The sequence below is a fragment of the Hippichthys cyanospilos genome, chromosome 9, assembly GCF_059441005.1.
Source record: "Hippichthys cyanospilos isolate Australia breed blue-spotted pipefish chromosome 9, RoL_Hcya_1.0, whole genome shotgun sequence".
Lineage (NCBI taxonomy): Eukaryota > Metazoa > Chordata > Actinopteri > Syngnathiformes > Syngnathidae > Hippichthys > Hippichthys cyanospilos.
The window spans coordinates 18,473,773-18,499,512 of NC_142377.1; the positions used below are offsets into that span (position 1 = coordinate 18,473,773).

Below are 25,740 nucleotides of genomic sequence, written 5' to 3' on the forward strand. Positions count from 1 at the left end.
TTTTCAGGATTGGCTGTTCGAACATGTCTTTGACATCAAAGCACCATTTATACACGTCCTAGAATAGTTCTGCTGAAATTATCCTGTTCCAAAGGGACTCCAAATGACACCGTTTGAATAACTGTGTGGACGCATGTGCGTGGCGCAATGCGTTGCATTACCAAACGCAAATATGCCCCAACACCCACCGTGTTCATTACTTCAATCAAGCATTTTGCACATTTGACAAAACTTAGGGCAGGCCTGCTTACTATTTTGCATTCATGTCATATTGATTTCATCCACACTGCAAATTAATGGAACGTGCACCGAACCACAAGCTGAGATTTACTTGATTGTTTAATTTCACACTTGATGAGTGGACAGGAATTCCGAAGACCCAATTGTTGGCATACAAACAATTCAAGAGCACCTTTTCCCACAATATGTCCTTAATGTGGAATATTGAATAGTATATGAAATGGCAAAATCTGTCGTAGCTATTTCAAATTTTAAATATGAACAAAAGGAGACAATCAACTTGTTACATGTTGCTATTAAAGCACATCTCACCAACCTTACCGATAAGTTTGTTCATACAAAAGCAGGGGGGAAAAAAATCACGTGATGATTAAACGCAGACGTGTCGTTTGACGTCTCCACGTACGGTGACAATGAAATGATTGTCATCAGCAAACAGTCGCAGTCTGGCAAAGGCTCAATCAAAGAATCTCAAGTGTTGATGACTAGCGAATTTTCCATGTGAAACATTTAAATTGTTAGGCAGAAAAGGTTAAATAACAAAAAGAACAAAACGGAGAAAATGGTGCAGCACACAAGTTTGATGAAAACCGTGAGGGTAATTTTATTACCCCTGCCAAGTGTGAAAGTGCAATTTGCATTGTTTCGCTCACTGTTTAATTCCTTTAAATTCCTCGTGAAAACAAGGAACCCCATGTATAGTCCAATTTGCGTTCCGGCCAAATGCTGACGTAAGCAACCATGTCCAGCAGGTGGTGCTGTGCCGGGGATCAAATAAACAGGTCTGATAATTGATCATCTATTTGTTTCTATGGCTCGATAGGTTGCCACAGCACTTACACACAGACACACGCACGCATGTCCTTCTCACATTTACATTAACAGAGTATACGTGTCACCATTGCTATTTTTCTTCACTTTTTACAAGCATTTTCTTTTTCAACAATTCCCTTCTCCACAAATATATTTACAGTACTAGTCAAAATGTGGAAACAACTTCAAATTGTAATGGTCGCAGAAACATTGCGAATTCAAGAAATGCAAGGTATTAACCCTGAAAAATTCAGTGGTAAACTGGAAGCATCACCAACATCAAAGTGACTGAGAAATACCTCAAGGCCCAGGGGTGTCCAAAGTCAGTCCTCCAGGGCCGCCGTCCTACATGTTTTCCAGGTTTCTTTTCTTGACACACCTGATTCAAATGATCAGCTCATCAGCAAGCTCAGCAGAAACCTGGTAACGATCCTGATCGTTTGAATCAGGTGTGTCAGGCAAAGAAACCTGGAAAACATGCAGGACGGCGGCCCTCGAGGACCAACTTTGGACACCGCTGCCTTAGGCAAATTGTGCCTACTTGAATTTTGTAAATTAAAAAAACAATCTGTTTTGATTAAAAAAAAATCCATATACCTCTTTAATGATTTTTAAGTATTAAGTACAATTCAAGAAATATATAAATAATGAAAAAAATTGAATTGAAGTATGTTTCCAAACTTTTGATTGGTACTGCAGATGATTTTTCAGAGTCATTCAAAGTCCTCTGAGGGAAACCACGACGATGATGTGGCACGACATCAAAACGACTTTGACACACAATCAAGCCAGCATGCATGTTTTAAAAATATGAAACGAAACTGGAGTATTCCCAAAAAATATTTGTCAGATCTCACTGTATCTGTCCATGAAGCTCACATTTTCCAAAATTTCTATGATGCCCCTATGAATAGGAAAAAAAACCAACACTTTTCTTGGGGAAGTGATTTTTGGCAATTTTGTCAGGTCTGCTTTGCAGATACTACACCTAAAGTAAGCATTGAAAAGTCGCCCATGTGAATCGTCAGCGCTACAGCAGTTAAGGCAAAAAATATATATATGTATATAGTAGTCCTTGTCACGGGCTACCTCATGGTTGTCCCATATATTTCACGATCACTATATATGCTTCAAATGCTCCACGATAGCCGTGCAGTCACTCCATGTGTCTTGGGTGCACAAGATCCAGTTCTCGGCAACGTGCACACAAACCGTCGCTTCCGTGTGCCAGGCATCCAATTAAGAGACCCGCTCAGAAGAGGGGAGGTTGTGGGTAAATGGGTGGGGGATTTTTTTTTCTTTTTTTTTTTTTATGAGGTCCCGTCGCTCCAGTGTGTAGCCCATTCCTTTTTATGAACGCCGGATTTCTCCGTCTGGAACTGCGGCCGCTCCTGGCGAGGGATCTTCACCGCGTGATACTGCGGCAGTTTTTCTTTCAGGTGGGCCCGTTGGAAGAAACCACACTAGGGGAGAGTCACAAGTGAAGGAGGGAAGGACGGAAGGAAGAACAATTATATTAACATTTAATAATAAAATGCACACAGCATGTAAGAAGCTGTGCCCAGGCTGGTTCACTGATATAAAAAGCCACTTAAAGTATGTGTTGCAGGGATCTACATTTATGGACATTTTTTTCTGTGCCAGTTTGAAATGTTTGACTGTATTAGAATGCATCATGTGCACCACGTAGCAACTTGCGCTAATGCATGGAACGTGTGTCATATCATACAATAACAGCGTAATTGACTAGCGGCTTCCTAGTGGCCTTACGCAGCAATTGAATATGATTTTATATGATTTTATACAACGGTGTGTTGATGATGATAGAGACATGATGTCACGGCAATAAAAACTGAGCCGCAAGGAAAATCAAGCTAGCTGCGCCGCCACAACAGCTGCGAAGGCCAACTTCAAAATAAAAGCTATCTATGGCTATTGCAGTGTTGGTGTTTGCGATATGGCGTTGGCTTGTGACGTGATCATGTTGTAGCCTCCATTTTTTTTTTTTTGGAGCATATCACGTAAATAAATAAATGAATGTTGTCATTCATGTATGTCATATTTAAAACATATACTTCCGGTGTGCGACTTTCACCTGTGCACGCTGTAAAGTTGGACGCATTTTGCTGGTGAAAGTAAAGGTGTTATTTTTAACTTTTACATAGAGGCACTTTAATAACCATTTGGCGTTGAGAAGTGAAACTCGCATGCGTCACAAAAGCATCCTCAGCTTTTGTGTTATTATTCCACACACAAACACCTCCAAGGTGCTTTTACAGTAGGAAACATTTTAAGCACAAGTTGATTGTGGCAGTGTTACAAACGCAAGCACGTGAAACAGTAATTAAGGTGTGAAGTGAGACAAGCTGAGCAAATGTGTGATAGGCGGTCCACAGCAACACACAGCACAACAAGCGTCTTGAAAGCCCGCAGCTGAAGCCAACGGATGTCTGGTGCTCACAGGATGAAACATAATCAATAGTGGACACATTAATGCAGCAGTACATTTGAGTACATTTGTAACTTTTTTCTGTTTGGATTTCCTGTGTTGTTTTTGACCTTGCGTGCCCTTTTGTGCAGCTAGCCAAGTTTGTCTATATGTATTTTTAATATGGATTCAAATGTGAATTCCAAATATGGATCCATGTATTACATTGTGGATTGATGGAATAAAATGCACTAAAATTCTTATTCACTTTGCATTTTTTGCAACAACGAATTAGGAACATTATACCATTTAAAACAAAGCGGTAATATAATAATACAAGTTCGGTGTGTCTTTTTTCCGCCATTATTCCACACATCATCAATCATCAATTTATTCAATATTACAAAAACATGTGTGCATGGATGAAATAATTGTTGTAAAACAGAAAATGCATTTGCTATATTTATTTTTGACATTTAAAGACTTAAAAAAATTATAAAACTTAATAAATTATAAAAACTTATAAAAAATCATATATATATATATATATATATATATATATATATATATATATATATATATATATATATATATATATATATATATATATATATATATGTTTTGTTTTTTTTTCCTCTGGGTGTGAACTTCTGTTTAATATTTCACAAATACATTAAATAATGTCAATAAAACACATTTATTTATTGTTGATATTTTATGAAAAAAATTGAATTCAAAAGTGACACAGTGTATTGAATTATCTGTGGATTAATAAAAATGTATTTTTAGTTTTTACACTATTTTATGTATAGTACGATTTATCATGCATATCAAATTAAATGAGATATTTTTTCATCATCATTCGAACTCCTCTTCCACTGTGTGTCTCACAATTGTGCCATTTTCACTTTTAACAATAATAACAATACAAATTTAGTTTAACCTACATTCCGATGTGCAAATACTGTACATGATTTACTGAAATGATATTTTCCCCATTTTTTTTTTTTTTTTTTTGATGACGTCCTTGTGAACACCAGACCGGCCAAAATGCCAGCAAACGTGAGGCAACAGCAACCGCTTGGCGGCCATCTTTACCACTTAAAGGCAGGGAGAAGGAGGGGAGAGAGCAGGCCTGACTGAAACGTGTTCCCATTACAGTTCCGAGGCCTGCTTCTCCACCTCCGAGGGCTGGACGCCCAAATGGGCGCGGTAGTACTCCGTGTCATAGTGGACGCGCCTCTCGCTGCGTTTGAAGAAGCCACACTGGCGTTCAGAAGATGGAGCACAGGGAAGAGGTGAAAAAGAGCAATGAAGAATTTCAGCAGTGAAAAAGGGACAAAGGTCAGCTTTCCACCAGAAAAAGCCAACCGAAACATCTCAGACAATGAAAATCATCTGATGATCTTTGCCGCTTCTGGGCACTCAACCCAGCGGAAGGAAGTGCATGTTTTCTTTGTTTATGGATGTCTGTAGTGTCGTGTGATGATGTCATACCTTCCACAGTATGCAGACCAGCAGGGTGAGCAGCAGGATGCCTGCCAGAACAGCGATGAGGATGATCCACCAAGGGATTGAATATTGGTCCACTAGACCAGGTTCGGGATAGATCATCACTGGAACCTGCAAAAAACATGAAGACCATTCAGAGCGGACACCTTGTGAGAGCTGCGCTAGCAGTTGCAAATTCATTAAACGATGTTAGAGTATAAAGAGTTCAGGTATTGCTAAATACAGAGTGTGTTTTGCTATTTAATTGGTTTGTTTTTAGATCCCCTTTATCATAAGAAGCACAAATAATATTTGGATATACTGTTTTGGATAACGTTTTTACGGTTCTCATATAGTTCCATCAATATACTGTATGTTCAAAATCAATCATATCAATCTACAACTAAGGAAATGCTTACGTAATGGAACGAAATTAAAATCGAGGGTTTTCCAAAGTTTTGACTGGTGCTATAGAGTATAATGTTTGTTCATGTCTAAACATTTATATGATTATGGAAATTACCTGTGCTGCAGCCTCCTTGAGGATCAAATGTTTGATGGTGGACTTGACAGTGATTTCTGCTCTGACTAGCAGCTCCAGAGCACTGACGGCCGGGAACTCCTGAGAAATCATGGCGGGAGGAACTCGCATGAAGAAACAGCAAAGTGACAAAGTTGTGGCTGCCAGAAGATCCATGCAAATTCTACCTCGATAAAAGTGCTGTTCCACAGCCTGCCTTGGATCCTGAGCACCGCCTGTCCGGAGAAGCTGTGAAGGGGGCACTGCAAGAGTATGCACCGTGCTGAACCCAGGAGACAATCCTGTCACACCCAAAACCACAATCAATAATCGGAAAGTGAAATACCTCTCTAACCCGAATAGGGTAAAATAGCTGAAGGTCCAAATGGGGCCAAGCCAAAGCTGGCTATAGCAGCGTAATGTGTCTGATCAGCATTAACCTACACTTCAAATTTGAGTACATACAAACATCAAACAGCTTCATCTCCTTGGCTGAAATTTTCAGTCTTCAACCCAATTTGCCGGATCTAGTCCACCTACCAGCCTGAGGGACTTGCGCCTCTCGGAAGCAGCTACAGCCGGCGCCGTTTGTCTCACGCCTCCGCTGGTCATCTCTTGGCCGTCGAAATCCGGGTGGGAGCGGCGAGCTCTTCCAGCCTGTTGACCAACCAAGTAGACAACCAAACATGAAATGCAGGAGAGATTCTGTCAAACTGAATTGGAATGGAACTGTAATGGATGCAGTGAATATTAGAACACAAATGGTGGAGTAACTCATTTAAACAGACAATATCACAAAACTCACATATACTTTATCCTATGTGGCAAAGCACTAATTATCATGAAGCATACTGAACAGCTGACAATATTGTGGGATTTATTTGTAGACTGCACTGTATTTTACTGCCCCCGAGTGGTCTTGAGGACCTCCAATTCTATCACACTTACCGTTTCATTGACTGGCTGCGCAGGTGTGGGGTCACGCAGACCTAAAGGGTTAATCACCCCTGCCGGTGTACATTGGGTTGCCAAATGTCCAGCAAAGTTTATGCTGGACGGGTACAGGAGCCACTTGCCATTGTGCAACTCGTAGGGCCACATGATGTTGAGGAAGGCGGAGCCGAGCGTTTGCAGAGCTTGTCCAGGATTGGCCACCTGCGGAGAAGGCATAATAATCAGCAAATCCTTCCATCCTTTGTGGCTACACACTTCTTTCTTGACAATCTCGCCAAGAATCTGTGGTCCCGTAAACGTAACGCAGCACAGTACAGTAAGTCACATACAGCAACCAAACTTCAGGCTGAAGGGGTTTTTATCAAAGATAAACTTCAACATTGAAAGTGGAAATATTGGCTTTCCTCACCACAAATTCAAAGTCCACGGGGCTGCCGACATCCTCCAGACTGCTCATGGCGCTCTCGCCCTTTACAGCACCGCTGAAGAACAGCTGATGAGGACGGGCCAGCCTGCAGTAACACACGCAATTGCTTTGCTGGTTAGCTCAGCACACACAAACACACAATTTCACACAGCTGAATCCTGATTCTTTAGTTTATTTCAGCAATTAACAATTTAATAGTTCTCGCACTATGGTTATCATAATCCTTGAGAAAAGCAGTTGCTTGTTTTCCCCATAACATCACATAAAGGAGGATTTCATGAGACTGTAGTGTACCTAATATTGCGGCGACTGAGTGTTACTCACCCACTGACAGACAGAGGGAGCTCTATTACAACTTTAGCCATCGCTGTGATTGGTGCCAGATCAGGCTGCTCGCTGATGCTGTGAATGAATAACGAAAACGAAAAACATAGTCATTATAGGTTACAGTATAATGTCTAGCCATTTTGAAAATGTTTCAATAGTACACCAAAGGTACTTGCGTTGTCAGTTGGAGATCAGCGGTCAATTCTGTGGTTTCAATGGTGATGTTAGCCGTGCTCAAGTTGATGGAGAATTTTAACTAAATTATAAGAAAGAAATAAAATACATATATGGCTGTGTTCATTTCATCACACATTATTATTGCATATTTCATTTGGGTAAAAACAGAATACGTTTGCTACCTTTTGCATGCTCTTAATTTTTCTGTATTCCTGACAGAGATGTGTACCACAACATGTACATTATCATCTTAGTATTATTATTATTTTTTGTTGTTGTTGTATATGTTAGCTCTTTATTCAAATAGATCTATTCCCCGAATATTGCATGACATCCTATTTGTAATAAAATAACAATGTTCTACAAATATACAATGAAAACGGTATTATTGTATTCCAATGCATAGTACAGTATATTGCAAAATCAAACAAATTATATATACCGATTTATAGTTAGTTAGTTGAGCATCAAATTGGCACAATAGAAAAAAATACTAAACAAGCTTGCATGTGCTACTCAAAAGGAGCAGTTTGAAGAATTTAAAAATTGAAGAATTGTTCGCATCACTCATGTAATGTTTCTTGTTCATACATCATTAAGCAGTTAGTTAGTTAGTTAGTTAGCTAGTTAATAAGTTAGTTGATTAGTTATAGCTGTAGTCTAGCTAGGTGTTTGCTTACTTCATTCACTAATTTATTTACTTACTTATACTACATATAGATTACTTATACATTACTTACAATATTAGTAATATGTTCAACCTAAGTCATTAAGCTCACCTTTGTGTTTCTTTTGACAGGATTTCCCAGGTCACATTCTACATCTGAGCCATTTTGGTTGGCTTGACACCTCATCTGGAAGTGACTCAAGATCAGTATCAACATACTGCATCATACGTAATACATTTAACTGTATGTCGGCCACCCAAAGCACCTGAGCGGGAACCCTGGAGCCGGCGTAGGACAGCGTTTTTGGAAGGGAGACGAGCAACTGAGCAGCGTGGGCGTCATCGCCGTCCTCCTCAGGGCGCAGCGGGTCAGAGGGCGTGTTAGTGACGGTGATCTCCAATACCACCACGCGCTGGTCGGACAAGGAGAACACCTGCACGTCGTCCTCGTCCCTGAGACCGACAATCAGGCCGCGGATTATTAATCATTCTGATTGGACCAAGCCGGCCGCAGAGCGGCAAGGCCCGTTCATGCTTGGGCTACTGGTTGCTGGGCAACAGCTAACACCATCCAAAGTACCCACGCTCAGGGCAGGTTTTATGTCGACACACTAACCTCGGCAATGGGGTGAATAGGTCAGAGGTGAGAGGTCGCGTTCCAAAGCGATAGCTGAGTTTCAGGTTGCTCTGGCAGATTTTGTCCGGGCCGCATCCCTCACGCAGAAAGTTCACCTTCAAGGACAAAAGACACGCTTGTGAATATCGAGTCATGCAATTGAAGTAACCCTGACCGACCTCCGAGTGCAGCGTGTTGGAGGGCGACACGTTGAGTACAGGAGCCAGTTTCTCCAGTCGCTTGGCCCCGGAGTGTCTGTGCGGGGGCACAGGTTTGATAGTGTGGGTGATGGCCAATGAGATGGGGCGAAGTTTATCCCGGATGTTATCCTGCGTGGAGAAAGGAATTCAAGCATCAAAGATAAAAGGAGCGCTGAAAGTTGGCTCGGAGCCTTTTCACCGGTGCCGTGACCCGGATGATCCGGAGAGACCGGTGAAAGTTTGCTCAGAAACTGTCAGTTTAATTATGTTCAAAACTCGCATTCAATGATTTGCATTCAACCAGGGGAGAGCTTGCTCTTACCTAAATTAAATTGTGGCAACTAAACCTGCATTACGTGCACAGAATTCAAGGACGTGAACCATTACACCAGTGGTGATCTATTTTCATTTCATTCAATTTACTTTGTCGGTTTCAACATATTAGAGTACATTTAAACACATTTTTTCTAAAAGCATTCGTTTTAGTATATCTTTAGTAGAGCGCAAGTCATTATCAATGCTTTAGGGGAGTGGTTGTCAACCTTTTTATTACAGTAAAATACATTTATACATGGGTTCACAAAAGTGTGGTGGTATGCCCCTGCCTCCCCCAAAAGATTGAAATCTTTTTATTTACCCTTTATTTACTCCTTGTCAGTTCTACGTTACTGTTGGCAATCCGTCCGAGAGCTTGTTTTATGGAATCCCATTGTGGCACCTCAAATATTTAAATTTCACATTTGATTTCATGTACTACTCTAAAACTACGGGTTCCTCAATAAAGTGTTTTTTATTTTTAGTTTTTTTGAAATCTTGTTAGTCTCTCGTGAACAGAAAAGCAGTGCTGTTTGATATGTCTTATCCTGTTTCCTTGTACCTCCAAAATCATTACTTTTCTGGAGACCCCAAGCATACCATGTTTGCTCCACAATTAACATTGCATTATGAAAAGACCGAGCCATTTATTGTGACCTGTTAGGATTTGTCCCGATGCCAGCCATATGCAATGATATGCTCAGTCCTAATCAACAAGACAGTTCCTAAAGTTAATTTCACTGACATGAAGCTGGAAGGTAGCAGTGGTGCACGCCTGGTGCTTCTGACGATGCAGCTCCACCTCCTCGGTCTGCGTGTACTCGGCCTCCAGGGAACTGCGGCCAAGAAAGTTGACGCGGTGCGGCAGGCCCAGCTTTCTGCGGTCCGAGTCGGCTTCAAAGCGCACCAGCAGGGCTTGAAGGTGGACGGTGCGCAGTGAGGGAGAAGATATAAAAAATGTAGAAATGTCAAAGTACAGAGAGGGAGTAAGGATGTAACATTATCAATTTGACGTCTAGTGTGTTCAGAATTAAGAATTCTACTTTTATGAAGTGAAAACAAAAAAAAAACAAAAGAAAAAGCTTTAATATCTTATGCAGTGCGAAGTATTCACAGCACTTGTCTCTGTCCACATTTTGTTATATCACAGCCTCTTTCCAAACGGTATTAATTTAATGCCTTACCTCAAAAATACCCCATTATAACAATGTGAAAAATAAATATTTTTGGACATTTTATGAATTCGTGAAAAATAGCAAACAAATTTCATTTACATAAGAATTCACAGCCTACAGCACCGTCAACTCTGTTTCCAAATCATGTCCAATCAACCGAATTTGCTGCAGGTGTGCCCCAATTAGCTATAGTTACATCTCACTGACGAACAGTGGAAAAAGGTGCAGCTAAGATCAGTTTTGAGCTTCATGGAAAAGCCTGTGAATACGTGTGTTAACACGATTTCTTAGTTTTCTATTTTTAATCGATCCAAAAAAATGTCAATAACTTCTTTCTCGCATTGTAATAATGTGGTATTGCGTGTAAAATGTTGAGCATTTGGAGATATTAATTTACTACGACTTGGAATGAGGCTATAAGACAAGAAAATGTGGAAAAAGAGAAGTGCTGCGAATACAAAGGACGTGAAACTCACTTATATGTGGTGAATAGTGCACTGGGTGCGCCGCATAAACGAAGCAAGCCTTGACGTCGATGCTAAAATGAAAGAGCAGAAAAATCAGGAACACTCAAAAATCTAACATTACAGTTTTGCTCGGATCTGCTCTTACCAAACTCCATCTCGACCCTTACAGTTTTGCTGGGTCAGATCGATGTATTCAGGGTCAATGAATATTTTTCTAATCACGTGAAGGACGGGACGAGACCTTTGCAGAAAAAAGAGCGATCGATGGAATGGTAAAAGAACACTCAATGGATCTAGTTTTCATACCTGAAGAGCACCACTGAATTATTGAGTGAGCCCACAGCTAGGTCTGGATAATTGTTCTCATCCACGTCCAAGCCGCCTGAGATGGAGTATCCAAAACGTCTCACGTCAAAGTCTCGGCCATCCAGCACCTGGTCACAGGAAGTAAACAATTACCCTTACCTACCTTTTTAAAAAAAAAAATTCAATCATATTTTAACAAATAAACTCAAAAAAACTACCTGAGCGGGTTTGGTTTCAATCCCTGCATCAGAACCACGGTAGATGAACACTTTGCCGTCCCCGTCAAACGGAGCTCCAACGGCGATATCTGCACCAGAGTAAGAACACTTATGGCTTTTTCACGATGGTTTGTTTTGACTGTCGCGGTGTAAGTTTTATGAGAATAAAGTAGAATTTTCCAAGATTGTCGTGACATTTTATGATTATAAAACTATTGTTTATCCATCCATTCATTCATTGTTTACCGAGGGGAAAAATAATGTTACTGACTCATTTTAAAATGACAGAAAAAACGTTCTTGTCCTTTAGGCCTTTTGTTCAGGAAAAGATGCCTTTAGTTAGAATATTAATATTGTACAAAAATACGGAAAAAATGATGTTATTCCTGTAATAATACATCTTATAAACTGCTTTTTGTTATATATTTCACAATCATATCAGTGATTGATTGAACTTGGCTAGAGAGTATTTTGTTTAGTATGTTTCACTCCAGTCCCCCATATGTTTTTGGGCCCATGCTTCCGGGGGGGTCCAGGAGCTCCACTAAATTAAAGAAGTTTGGAGGATATCGCTGCCTACATATAACTTTGGGTCACTTTTAAAATGAAGTCCGATTATCAGCAGTAACATAAAGACAGTTTCAGGCCGTGCCTCCCAAGTCTTCATGGCTGTCTAACACCAAAAATATAATACATAAATTCAACATGCGACTGTATATCTGGAATAGGTTTGACTCTCGCCTCCATATCCATCTTGGTCCAGATCACCGATGTTGCTGACCGTCATGCCAAACATGGAGTCGTACGTCCCGTTGAGACGGATGGGCCTGGCCTGATCGTCCCAGTGACCGAAAGGGTTCAGGTACACGTAGACGGCTCCGCCAATCTCTGCCTTGCGATCGAAGAAATTGGGCGCTCCCACGATCAGGTCGGTCCAGCTAAGGACAGGAACGGGTTATTAAATACCGACCCAAGACCTTTAAGGACGTGAGAGTGCCCGGCCCACCCGTCCTCACCCATCATTGTTGAGATCGGTGGTCGCGACTGAATAGCCGAAGGAAGACGCCAGCTCCTCTCCCCAGAAAATGTGCTCGGGCACCAGCCTGTACACGTTGTCCTTGCGCAGCAGCAGCACGGCCCCCGTGTGATTAGCCCGCGGCGCGCCCGCCACAAAGGTCAACTCCCCGAGGCTCATGATTCCAATGGCCGAATCCACGGAGAAGCCTGGCCGAGGAGGCGGAAGGAGGTAGTTAGGCTCAGGATTTAGTATTATTGACCGTGGGGGGTTTGCTCTATGCTCATCTTTCTTACTAATGAAATGTATGCCTAAAGTGACTATTGATTTTATGTCTAGCTCCTGCTGGGGCCGGCTAGCGCTTGTCGGTCAGCTCATGTCTCATGGGGTCTGCGTCGCTTACTTTTAGTCGAGGCGTGTAAACATTGTGACGAGACATTAATTAGATTTAGAGCCTTGAGCAGTGATTGCTAAACTGTGGTGGTTGATCTCTGGGGTGTGTGTGACATTAATGGTATAATAATTACACTTATAGCTTGTTTTGTTTTGTTTTTTTGTCCGAAATAAGAAGTCAAGTTGTTGTATAAGGGGTTTGTCTTTACTTGTTATGTGCACGTACGGTGGGGTGCACCAACTTTTCTTATGTACCTCCATTTTTTTTAAACAATTCCGTGCACGTCTTTTGAATCAAAACATTTCTGATTTTCCACTTCAAATATATTTTATTCAATAATTATAAAAACTATTTATATAAAAATCAGTCTGTGTGTCTGGGAGGTGATGCGTCAATCCGTTAATGGTTGAATGATAATAATTTGATGAGTCCCACCCTCCAAAAAATGCTATACTGTAGATGAGCCTAGTATCATTTTGAGAAAGACTAACCCCAGTATTTTTGGTTTGTTTATTATTGCTTTTGTATATGCTTGTGCTTGCATGTATGAGTATGTGTAGAATTGTGATTGTGGTAGGTGGCAAAGTGTAAGTGTGGTGTGTTTGGGTCAAAATCATCATAAAACACATCAAAGCAAACTATCTAAACAGAAGCAAGCACATGCATTTTGCTACAACATGCTTGGGGTAACGGTGACAAATGGCTGGTCTGGGATGGTCTGTTTAACACTGTTTAAACATGCATTAAAAAAGAAATAGATAAAAAAGCGAGGAGGAGGAGACAAAGTCAACATAAACCAAGCAGCTCCAGAACAGAAGGTGAGAAATGTCTGCAGCGTAAAACATGGCACCGCCGTCAGAGGTGCTACTTTTGCCACACATGGAGTCTTTTAACGCACGTCAGTAACAAAGTTTAGAAATGCTAGTGTTTTAGTCTTTAGGATACATTTGGGTCCGGAAAGACTCCGCATACTCTGCTATATTAATACTAATCAGACCCTCCTTTTCCTGTTGTTTCTACCATTAGTTTACTTGGGTAAACGGATAAAAGTATGCTTTGGTACCCTCGGCACCATGAGCCTGGATTTTAAAGTATTTGTTATGATACAGATTTTAAATTGGAAATCTTAGAAACAGAGTTTTGCTTTCATAATAATAATAATAATAATAATAATAATAATAATAATAATAATAATAATAATAATAATAAGTCATCAATCAAATCAAATCAATCAAATCAAATCAATCAAATACAAATAAAAAATGTAATGTTGAAAATATTGTATACTTGTCATATATACAAATGCATTATTGCATTTTTATGAACATCTTTTTCTAAAAATGTTCATTTTATAGCATTATCGTCAAAATTAAAAATAAAAAAACCCTACTTAATACATGTCAGTTTTTTCGCAATCTTACAAAATTCTCATAAGAACAAGTTGTTTTTTTTTTTGGCATTGCGGGGTGTGTGTCATTTCATCTAGTTAGGATCAATGGGATCATGTGAGTTATTAAAAAAAATGAAGGCTAACATGTCACATGGGAATTAGTGTTGTCAAGGGGACGACTAAATAAGGAGTGGGGCAAAAGGGTGAATAGGCCTGAAAGGTATGTGAATTAGGAGATTTACGGGAGAGCCACGCAGTCGGTGAGACGAAAGAACACTGCAATCCAACGTTAACGATGAAAAGGTCCTGTTAAGTCGACGATGGGTCATTAAGCTTGAACGGGACACTAGCAGAAAAATACCTCAGAAGAAATTGATCCTCTTTAAAAAAATATACCACGCGATACATCAACCTTGGTTAGTGCTCGGAAACACACACAAAAACAAACTATGCCAGTTACATACTTGGGAGATTGACGGAGAGAAAACCAACACCAAAGTACCCTGGGAAAGCATCGTTTTTTGGACACTACGGTACATGCAGTTGAGATGACAAAGACCTACAGACATAGGAGACGAACAAACTTATTCCAAGAGACAACCACCCAGTGATGGTTTAACGTTATACTCCTGGGGTGTCCAAACGTTTTCCTGCAAACGCTGTATTTGGAAAACTTCAATTTGAATTGTTTTCTCTTAACATAAAGACCACCATCATAAATTTAATCCCTACAGTCAGAATCAAAAGGGAAGAATTCTGCTTGAAGCTAACCATTTTAAAGTAGTTACTTCAGACTAATTCATGTGATATTTTCACATTTTGTACCTTAACTAAGAAAATAACAATTTCATTTTGTACTGTTACTATGCATATGACAAAAAAAAACACTTGAATCTAATTGAATCGCACGTAGAGCCGAAAGTGGGGGAAAACATTTTGCTTGCAAAAAATAATTTACAGTCACTTCTCTTCCATGAAGAGAAATGTTGTTGTTGTTCACAAAATTTACACCATTTCAATAAACTTATTAGTTGCTTTTTATGATATACCACGGGCTGCTTAAATATAATGGGAGGGCTGCAAATGGCTCACAGATCATAGTTGGGACACCCCTGGTTCACTTTTTAGACTTTGATGCATTTGGGTATTAACTAACGGTTGTGCAAAATGGTCATACTATTAAAACCACAAAAAATACTGATAAAAGATGTGCTGTTTTTTTTACTTAATCTTCGAACATGTTGGCAAAATGTAGGCCAAATGTGAATTAAAAAGGCTATTTATGTGTGCATTATGGGTTGAATGGATGGATGGATACTACATTTTAGCAATTAGCTTATAACTTATTTTGAACGTATTTTTAAGTGCATTCAAACCGATTCGTAAGTACTATCGAATGTATATGTTCAAATTTAAATCAGCTCAAAAGTAATTGCAAATACTGTCATTTAGAACATATTTTCTAGCACATTTGAACGTGTTTGTCAGTCAAAAAGAATTACTCCACACGTTTGCATTGACGTCAGTCAGAATAGACCGAATTTTAATCATATTTGGGGTGGTTGTCTCTGAACAATAAAAGGGACGGTCCAACACGTCAAACTCCAGACAGGTGCCATTAGCAGAGAGGATTAACACCAAGAAGAAGGAGAACATGGATTTTAAGGCGACTTCTACATCAGGAAAGGCCAATCCAGTCCAAATAACTGCACATCACGCCTACAAACCTAAGTAGCTATTATGGGCTACATCCTCAAAGGCTGTGGGCTTCCTGGAGGGCTCCAGAGTTTTGTACAGCAGTGTGTCTTCAACTGGGCTAGCCATGAACAAGAGCCCTATGGCCCGAGACAGCCAAGGATAGGAGTAGAGAAGTAGAGGGACCAGTGCAGGTTGGATGACAGGGTGGTGAAATGTGAGGGAGGTAAGGCGGGTGATGGAGAGGTAGAATGAAAAAGAAAGGGGGAGAGGAAGGTGCAGGTGAGACAAGCCGTGATTTATTGCTGCTGTGTTTTGGTGGGTGGGCGGCAGCGGTGTTCCCTGTGGAAACCTCCCGGCTCTCTGATGAAGCAGCAGCTCTCCGGGTTCAGAGTGTGCCCTGAAGTCTCATGGCCCTCATTGGATTCTTTGTGACCAAATAAAGTTTCCAGTCCAGAAAAAATCTCCAGACACCAGCCAAGAACGAGTTAAAAATCTTGAGGATTTTTGCCACAAACAACCTTCAAGAAATAGATGGAGTCAATGCGGCCTAGAGCGGGGACACAGTCGGAGCCCGGGTCACCGTCCTCCACCAGACCCTTGCTTCCTCTCCAGCAGTGAGCAGGGAGAGCGACTCCTACCCAGGTAACTGTGGTAGGGCACAGGGATGAGCCGGGCATTAAGCTGTTTCTGATCCGCCACCTCGTAGGGCCCGTCATCATAGAAACCGAGGTCGAGCAGCGTCTGGTTTAGCAGCTGCACGCGCATTTCACCTGAAATAAAAACGTGTGAGGCCACAAAACAGCCATGAGAAACATTCTCAGGCTCCAAAGACACTGCTGGAAACCATCTCGGCGACTGCGCGAAATGCAACATGCAGTACGCTCAATATTGATCTTGTGTGCTGCTGCTCTGAGTCCAATTAGGATATGGTATCATCAATCAGAAAACGCTTTATCTTGAGCATACTCTGTGTCTTAGTCACATGAGTCACAATGAGGTGTACAAAGAATGATGGGCATCTGGTGACTGGTCGGATGAATTCCTGGAAATAAATTCATTAGTCTGCAGATCTTGCAACTAGACTGACGGTATTCTGCTTCTCTCATCACACGTCTGTTGGAATAGACTCCAGATCACCTGTAACCCTGAATATGATATTTACAATGAAAAGGACGGATGATTAGATCTGATTCTCAAGTGACAATTCAAAGATGAGGGACACCCATCACGATCAAACTACCGTATTTTCCGCACGATTGGGTTTATTTCCATCCTTGACCCTTACGTATTAAAAAGTGAATCCTCAAACATAAGGTCGGCACTGAGAAGGAACGTATGTAATGTTTGTTGATGTATTATAAGTAATACGTAATGTTCTGTGAGTGGTTTATCACTGCCTGCTTATGTACAGCACGTCTTAATTATAAGAAAGGATTCAACCAATGTCTAGTGCTCGATCTTCCTTTTTCCTTGTTGTTCCTTTGCTGAGATCTAAAGCCCATTCTGGTTTAACTCTTTCATTGCGGAACATTGTGGGCGAGGGTAGTGGCTCCTTGGGGATCATTCGGGTCGCCGGTGTTACACATTTTTAATTGTTCAAAGCTCCTTTCAAACAAGAGCAGTACAGGTGATCACCTGGCGATGTCCAGTCAATGGTGACCTAACAAACCCAGAAGAGTTCAAAAGAGCCACCACCCTCACCAGCACCCTTCAACATTCTCCTCAGTGGGATAGCGACTTTATTCTCTTGAGGCCACCTTACCTTTCCAGTTGTACGTCCCAGGAGCCCCAAACAATATGAAGTTGTTGTCAGGGGTGAAACTGACAGAAAGACCCTGCTGACAGAAGCCAAACTGCTCGTGACCCTGCGGCCGACCCTCACAGAACTTCCAATCTCCTCCATCCAAGTCGTCTCGCTTCGTCAGGTCCTCACTTAGGACATAGCAGCGACCAATGGGATCGCGCGTTTCAGAAGGTTCGTGCACGCGCTGCCTGAGCTCGTACAGGTGAGCGCAAGTCTGGGGAGAGAAAGTGGGGTGTTGTGAGAAGCCAAATATTGTGCTAGTACAGAATTACAACATGCAAGAGATCCTGATACAGGGTTGACTTACCACCACCTTTCCTCCAATGCCCTGGCTTTTAACAGTAACTCCCAGCCACTGGTTGTCTTTGTTCTCTTTATTTAGACTCACTGAAGGAGAAAAGTGGACAAGAGGATAAAAATATCTCTAGAATCTGGTCCGAGCGTCAAGGTTAGTTTGGGGCTCAAACTTTTGTGCCAAAACAAGACTTTGGATGAAAAACGATTCACAAAATGTTCAAAGTTTGATCTATTTATTCATTATTTTGACTGCTTATTCTCATGAGCGTCGCAGGAGCCTATCCCAGTTGTCTCCGGGCAGTAGGGTGAGTACATCCTGAACTGGTTGAAACTCACAAATTCACCTAAGGGCAATTTAGAGTATCCAATATACCTACCCAGCATATTTTCAGGTGGGAAACCGGAGAACCCAGAGGAAACACATGCAGACACGGGTAGAACATACAAGAACGTGCATACTCCCCACAGGAAGGCCAGACCCAAAATTTAACCTGCGACCTCAGAACTGTGAGGCAGTGCTAAACAGTTTGCTAAATCTAAGTTGCATGCTGCTTCTTGGTGATACTTTTTCACTGTATAAGACCCAATGGAATTAAGGGTACACTTAAAATGACGAGAAAAAACTCACCTTCACCGTCAATATCCACTCTTTCACAGTCATATTCTTCGGCCGTGATAGGACACTTGAACAGGGCTCCTGGTCGACTGCCGCGCAACAAGCCGCGGCCAGCAGCCTGCGGTGCCCCGACCAGGATCCTGAAGCAAGACACAACAAGGATTGCTAATGATGAATGATTTAAGGATCAATCAATCAATATTGAGGATGTATGCGTCAACAAAGATTTGTCAGTCTACAGATCAGTCATTAGACACAATACCACTCATTGATGAATAAAATCTCAGGTTTTCATTACTCCAGATAAAATCAACCTTGACATTTTTAGTCTGTGATTGATTTTCCCCTTTTAAGTACTGTACTGTACTACAATTTGGAATATAAATTACTGTCATATTAGGAGTAGTTGAACCCAGAAGTAGAAAGTCTTCATACACAAAAACAACCTAACCACATTTAGCAGCAGATACTGAGACATGATTGGTCTCTAAAGTGAGACATGATTGGTCATTACCTGAGCCTTGTGCACAGTTGATATAATTTTCAGTCGACAGCAAGTAGAAGAAACTGTGTTTTTAAATGTATTAATAATTGCACTATAAATAATTTACTCATTGAATGAAATATAGACAAAAAGATTAACTCTTTTTACTTCTAAAAAATTGTAAAATAAAGGGACTATCCCTTTAAGCCAAATATGCACAATGTTTCGCTGTTTTTGCACTAACTAATGTTAAGTTTATTTTAAAACTGATTTTAAATCTTTACTCATGTATTCTGGATTATTTTCCACAGGTTTTTTTTTTTTTTTTTTTAATAAATCAAGCATTCAGATGGATGTTTGTTATTTTTTTTTCCATAAAAGTCAATTAAAATCATAACTGTCCGGAATAATTGAAAAAAATCTAGATTTTATTTTTCGGCCAATTCGGCCAGCCCTAATATGACATAATAAAACAAACTGAGGGACCTTAACACCTTCACAACAATGGATACAATCCAGTCACTACAGTAAATACAGGACCCTGTTTAAAAGGTAATAAATACATAAAAGGATAAGCGGTTCCAGAAAATGGATAACTGGAAATAAAAGTGACAACTACATGACAATTATGATAAAAGAGAAAAACACATGACCAGCATCTGCATAGCAACAGTTATCGCAACAGTCACGATGTCAGTCACATGACAATATACAGAAACTGATATTGGCGCCTGCACAAGTAGCTGTGTATTAGACAGAATCATGGCTTCACGTTATCTTGACTGCAGTACGACTATCTTGTTTGCTCAAACTTGCTCTGGCTCTCAACACTCGCCCATCACTACGTGAAGGCGAGCAAAAGACTTTATTCTCGCTGTGGTGGGTACGGGGCGGGGGGCAGAGTCACTCTGCCTTATTAGGAGCGGGGATTCTTAGGCTAGCCGGCTATTTTAAAAACTCAATCTTGGGCCGCATTCCAGCCAACTCTGTCAGCCATGGCGGATGCATGGAAGTGAGTCGTGAAGACACAAAGGGGAAAAGGGGGGAAGAGGAAACGGGGAAAGTAACCAGGGAAAGTTGGAAAGGGAAAAGTAAAAATAGTTAGCCACATGAATCAGCTTTTGTTTCTATCGTGGCAAAGATAGTGGGGCTGAATTGTTTCATAATAAAGTATTAAATTAACAGTTCATTATAATCTGAGAATTCACATGCTAAACTTGTTGAGGTTCACAGCATTTGTTGTTATTAAGCTAGCATTAGCAAGTAAGTCTTTTTTCGGTGCTACTGTTTTGGTTAACAAAAGAGTTTCAGTGGGTTTAGCGGTTTGATGTTCATGTGTGAACAATAGCATAAATTAATTGAAATACTGTAATTACAGCTGCCGATGTAATTTTCAGATGAATCTCTCCTTGAAGGATGAATTTATTTAACTGAGTATATTATTATTGTGATTGCTGATAGTGTGAACTGCAGCCTTTCGCACACTTTTATTCTTCATTGTTCAGCTCTGAGTCACAAAGTGTCATCATCATTTTCAAATGCCAGAGAACCCGCACAGGCTCAGGGAGAACATGCAAACTCCACAAATTTGGAAATGCTAATCATGAGATTTGGTAGACCTATACATTAAAATGATTGTGATGCAGCATAATCCCAAAATATTGTTCACCTTCACATTGCATATTTTGTTATTCCATAATAATAAATGTATGTGCATTTTTATATTTTTATAAGCTTATTTAATTAAATAATGTCATAGCACTTTAGCTTAGATAGCTTCACAATTAGAGCCCAACAATGTGGAATGTAATGCATGACATTAAATAGTGCGTGCAATGTACACGCTAATATATCGGTTAACTATTCATGATTAGTGTTAGCATCATGCTAGTTACCATAACGTTTAAGACATTTATCATAATGCCTAAACCTCTTGGGTCTCATTTTGATGGACAGTATTTCATTTTTTTCACAAATTTACACTATTGATCAGACATATATGTGTGGTTTTTTTTGTTTGTTTTGATAGTGCTCAAATCACTTGCTGACTTTCACAATGCAATGCTAATGGTTGAACACGCATGCCACTATTGGACACTGTAGCCACTAATTCGGTCAACTTCTGATTGTTGTGCTTGATTGATCAAGAAAAGTACCTCACATACAGAATCAACCCAACAGCTGCTAATAATGGTTTGTTATCTTTTACTAGATTGGAAGACCAACAACCGTGTACTGATAACAAGACCTGTCACCCAAATTCAATTGGTGTTAAAATGATGAAGACCGGGCGATCACCAATCATTAACCACCCACAGGTTGTCAATCATTGATCAATACCTGGTAGCAGAAACAATTACCGGTAGCCATGCAAAGATGAAGGATATTTTTAGAACAGGACAAAGATACTTCTGGCTGAAAACAACAAATACACAGGCTTCTTGTTGCACTTCCCACATTGCTCTTTGACCTTAACCGACAAGATGCCACAGTCCTCTTGCCACAAATTAGCTGGTGATAATGATAAGTGGTAGAAAATGGATGGATGTGTACTGTATTTTTGTCAATGCAAGCATTTCTGCATCTTTTTCATCCCTTAGTTTTATATTCCAGGATTGCACCTTTGAGTGCTATTCAAGTTAAGGGAACAAAAATTGCACCTTCATTTGCACTAGGACTTGCGAAAGGATGAACCCCCTAACCTCATCTTCACACTTAACATGTGTTGGGTGGACAGCAGGCTCTGAAAGGGAGGTCTGCATGATCAGCAGGGGGCGAGGGCCTCTTTTGGCCTCTTCTTATTGTCCCGAGGCAAGGCTGTGACCTCTGATCTGGATGCACAAACACATACTTGCCAAGGCAAACATGTGCCAGAGTAAACATTACCAAGTACCTGAATCTTTATCCACGCCTGTATGCACAGCTAACAACAAATGTCGAAACAAACCAACTGTGTCCACCTGTCTTTGAAACGATCATTTTCGGGAAAATCTCACCACGGAAAGCAACAGCTGAGAATGAGCTGCTGTGAATCACCATGCGTGCCACCATGAGCCAAAGATAAGAGGGCATGGCTAATGCCGAATAAAGTGGGAAAAGAGAAGGACAGAGACAGCTGGCAGTCCGTGCGAAAACCCCTTTGGGACGCTGTGATTCACTGCCAGGGGAGGTGATTCAATGAAATGATTTGTTTCAGGTTAAGTTAAAAAAAAAAAAAACATTTGGCAAACTGAAAAAATCCATCATAAAGTGAGTTTTATGATCCACATTGCAGTACCACAGGAAAACTATTTAAATGTTTCAATAATTATAAGTTGTAGCTACCATCTATCTATTGTCTTTAAGTATACATATTGGGGCAAAACTTAAATAACCTGAACTGGTAGTCAGTCAATCACATGGCAAATTCTCACTCACTGAGTGGCAACTGAACACACACACAGTCAGGCAAATGAATTACTACACCATCACTTGCTGTGGCAAATACCAGTGAAAACCACCTTATAGACCACCATGAAAGCCACTTTGAAATGTAAGAGTACTAGTGGTACTTAATCCATGCTACAAATTCATTTTTCAGGATCATAATTCATAATTAACGATGATATAGTTCATGACATCATAACGCATGTGGCCAGAGCCTTGTGTCCCAAGTCTGACAGATTTGAGCAGGCTTATCTTTTTGACCCCTATTACATAGGTCGCATCCCGGTCTTTTTTTTTTTTTTTTAGTCCAGTCAGGAAGCCAATTGTTTGGGCAATGTGTATGCTAGTGTCATCAACCTATAAGATAACACAATTATAAAGGAATTTAACTGTTAATGGTTTTTCTAAATACTTTTCGTAAGATAGTGTTTATATGTGCCATGCTAAAATCGGTTGCTTTTTTCTGTAGCCTAATATATGACGCAAGTGATCCCACCCCCTTTTCACATGGATCTTTAACAAGCCCCTCAACTCACCAGCTGGCCCTCTATTGATCAACATTCGAACGACCATTTTGAGGGCAACGACGAGCTAATGATTGGCCCTTAGGAATATATTCACATCTGTTTTATAGAATCTATTCTTTTCTTTCTAAATCAATTGATTGCATTTGATGTTTACCTATTGAAATCAATGGATAACAATCTACATCCATTTATTTTTCTTGTATTGCTATTGTGCTTGCTCTCATTGGGCTTGTGAGTCTGTTTCGACAGTCATATCAAAAACACAAAATAAATATTTATTATTTGAACTGCAAGACAAAGCTATCAAATTAAGGTTTTAATTTCCTGGTTTAGACAGGACTGCTACTGTATAGAGATGCTATCATCTGATTGATTCCACACGCACACACACACACACACACACACACACACACACACACACACACACACTTAGCCAAAAGGTGAGGTAGGTCATGGCTTATTCTTCCTCACAGATCTTATGTGTGTTCGACCCTCCCCCACGTTTGGAGAACCTACGAGTGTCAACCTTTTGCTTTCTCCTCAAACAACCTTGATGACATTTCAATAGTTAAACACTGAAAACAAATGATTATTCTGATTAAAAAAAAGATAAATAAAACATGGAAAAGATATGCTATGTATTCCTGCTCTGGAACTGCGTGCGTGTGTGTGTGTGTGTGTGTGTGTGTGCATGTTTTTTTTTTTTTTTTTTTTTTGCTGACAGCGCACATTGTCCCACTCTCACTCGGGTAATATTCTTGAAAGCTTTCGGGCCTGGCACCGACGCTTCCCGCCGAGCTTTTGTCCGGGTCATGGCGGGCCGGCGGAGTGCTAAATGGACAGCCAGCGAAGAGTATTCATGGTAAGAGTCCTATAAATCCTTCCTGCTTGTTGGTAAGCAGTGGGGAAAAGGGCGACTCGGATGCGCTGCCAAGACTTTCACGTGAATGTGATGCAGGAAATTTAATGGCAAGAGTTACTGTAGACAGATCATGAATTGAGTTTGGGCATGGAGGAGAAAGTGGGGGAGGCCGTTCTCAACCCGTGATGATGGAAAGCAAAGCGGTCCATGTGGGGCTTCCTTCATTGTGCTTTTCTGATGCAAATCAACAAGTCCATTTAGTATGTGAAGGAATGGTGCAGGGACATGGTGACACACATTTAAAGGGGTGTCAAACTCATTCTTGTCACAGGCCGCGTTGTAGCTGTGGTTTCCCTCAGAGGGTTGTTATAACTGCGAAATCGTATAAACGTATAGTTGGATTATTAGTTTGTCTTTACCCTATATTAAATTGAATACACTACAAAGATCAAATATGGTGGCAGCGTGGCTCAGTGGTAGAGTGGCCGTCACAGAAGTTGAGGGTTTAAAGCTTGTGTCCAAATATGCAGCACAGCATTTCGAGATATCCTTGCGCAAGATACTGAACCCCACGTTGTTATGCCATCAGTAGGATTATCTTAATTTTTGATTCAATACTCTGTCAGTGAATACATTAATTGGATTTTTTTTTTTAAAAGCATGTTTTAATTTCCATCCCTTTATCCAAAATTAATGCATTATTTCATATTGATAGCCACGTAAGGTTTGGTCCATAGCATGTCAGATAAAAGGGCAAAAAATATATGTTTTTCCAAAGTAAAAGCAGATGTTTATTTTGATTCAGTATAGATAATACACATTTACATGGATTATTATATAAAGGGGAGAATGTTTACTGGTGAGAGGCTGGAATGCTCAAAAATTAAATGTAATTAAAGGATATTTACATCCATTTATATATCCATTTACATCCAAATCCATCCATTGTCTACTGCTTCATTCAAGGTCAGGTCGTGAGGCAGCAGCTTGAGCAGGGAAGCCCAGACTTCCTTCTGGCCACTTCATCCAGCTCTTCCGGAAGGATCCCCAGACATTCCCAGGCCAACGTGTCCTGGGTTGTCCCCTGAGCCTCCTCCCTGTGGACATGCCCAGAACCCCTCGCTATTCTATTCAACTGAAAATTCTAGCATACAATGTGAAAACAGTACAGCAACAACACCCAGAAACACTATTTATGGACCTGAGCTCATCTGAGATGGACTGAAGCAAAATAAAAAAAAAAAAACCACGTTGCGATCTGAGGAGCCAAAGAGTTCTTGGAAACCATGGACCTTGTGGGGTTATGTTAGTGCCCATAGCATGAGTAACTTGCACATCTGTTGAGGAACCACTAAAGCTGCAAGATGCATTCCGGTACCTGAGATAAGCAAAGTGCAAATATGTAATTATGTATCTTTAAAATATTCAATGTATTTAATTCATAGTAATGACATTCAAATTGCAAAAGCTGTGGTAAACATAAAAGGTCTCCAAAGATCATCTACTTTCCCCAGTATTTTATGCTTTCGTGTAAATGTCACTTTTCCCCAATATGCCAACAATTTACAACCCGCTGTCATCCACACAATAGATCACAGCGTTCCAAGATGTTGCGCTAAAACGTCGGGAGGCGGAAATGACTTCTTTGAATACAAAAGCTGACCTTAAGGGTTCAGGGAATGAAGACGAAGCACAAAAGATGTCTTTGAAGGCCACATAGACAAAACAGCACGGATAATTTGTCGGCTGCGTAAAGAAACCGCATCGCCCGTGCTGCACTTTTAACTAAACACCGCAGCAGAAAAAAAAGACATAACACTATTGGATTGGGTCCAGCATACAAACTAATGCGGTGGCAGGAAGCCAAACACATCTATGGAGAAAGC

General features: G+C 40.5%; 1 protein-coding gene across 4 annotated transcripts in view; it reads right to left on the reverse strand.

Annotated features, from left to right (window-relative positions):
• Window positions 1–321: 321 nt before the first annotated feature.
• Window positions 322–25,740, reverse strand: part of itga7 (integrin, alpha 7) — a 31,493-nt gene continuing 6,074 nt past the window's right edge. Inside the window, exons 2-26 of one of the 4 annotated variants that reach the window (XM_088424356.1) lie at window positions 18,568–18,695; window positions 17,950–18,029; window positions 17,601–17,856; window positions 16,477–16,608; window positions 15,868–15,975; window positions 12,358–12,565; window positions 12,083–12,279; window positions 11,342–11,430; window positions 11,124–11,251; window positions 10,963–11,058; window positions 10,827–10,888; window positions 9,921–10,090; window positions 8,840–8,989; window positions 8,661–8,776; window positions 8,311–8,497; window positions 8,157–8,231; window positions 7,377–7,456; window positions 7,198–7,275; window positions 6,856–6,958; window positions 6,441–6,647; window positions 6,033–6,149; window positions 5,681–5,794; window positions 5,496–5,594; window positions 4,979–5,104; window positions 322–2,516 (exon numbers count right to left, since the gene is read on the reverse strand). In XM_088424356.1, coding sequence (XP_088280482.1) covers window positions 2,364–2,516; window positions 4,979–5,104; window positions 5,496–5,594; window positions 5,681–5,794; window positions 6,033–6,149; window positions 6,441–6,647; window positions 6,856–6,958; window positions 7,198–7,275; window positions 7,377–7,456; window positions 8,157–8,231; window positions 8,311–8,497; window positions 8,661–8,776; window positions 8,840–8,989; window positions 9,921–10,090; window positions 10,827–10,888; window positions 10,963–11,058; window positions 11,124–11,251; window positions 11,342–11,430; window positions 12,083–12,279; window positions 12,358–12,565; window positions 15,868–15,975; window positions 16,477–16,608; window positions 17,601–17,856; window positions 17,950–18,029; window positions 18,568–18,695 — 3,259 coding nt within the window. In that variant the 3' untranslated portion in view covers window positions 322–2,363. Of the gene's footprint in view, window positions 2,517–4,579; window positions 4,748–4,978; window positions 5,105–5,495; window positions 5,595–5,680; window positions 5,795–6,032; window positions 6,150–6,440; window positions 6,648–6,855; window positions 6,959–7,197; window positions 7,276–7,376; window positions 7,457–8,156; window positions 8,232–8,310; window positions 8,498–8,660; window positions 8,777–8,839; window positions 8,990–9,920; window positions 10,091–10,826; window positions 10,889–10,962; window positions 11,059–11,123; window positions 11,252–11,341; window positions 11,431–12,082; window positions 12,280–12,357; window positions 12,566–15,867; window positions 15,976–16,476; window positions 16,609–17,600; window positions 17,857–17,949; window positions 18,030–18,567; window positions 18,696–25,740 lie in introns of all 4 variants that reach the window. The other 3 variants (XR_015866694.1, XM_088424355.1, XM_088424357.1) reach the window with 3 other exon arrangements.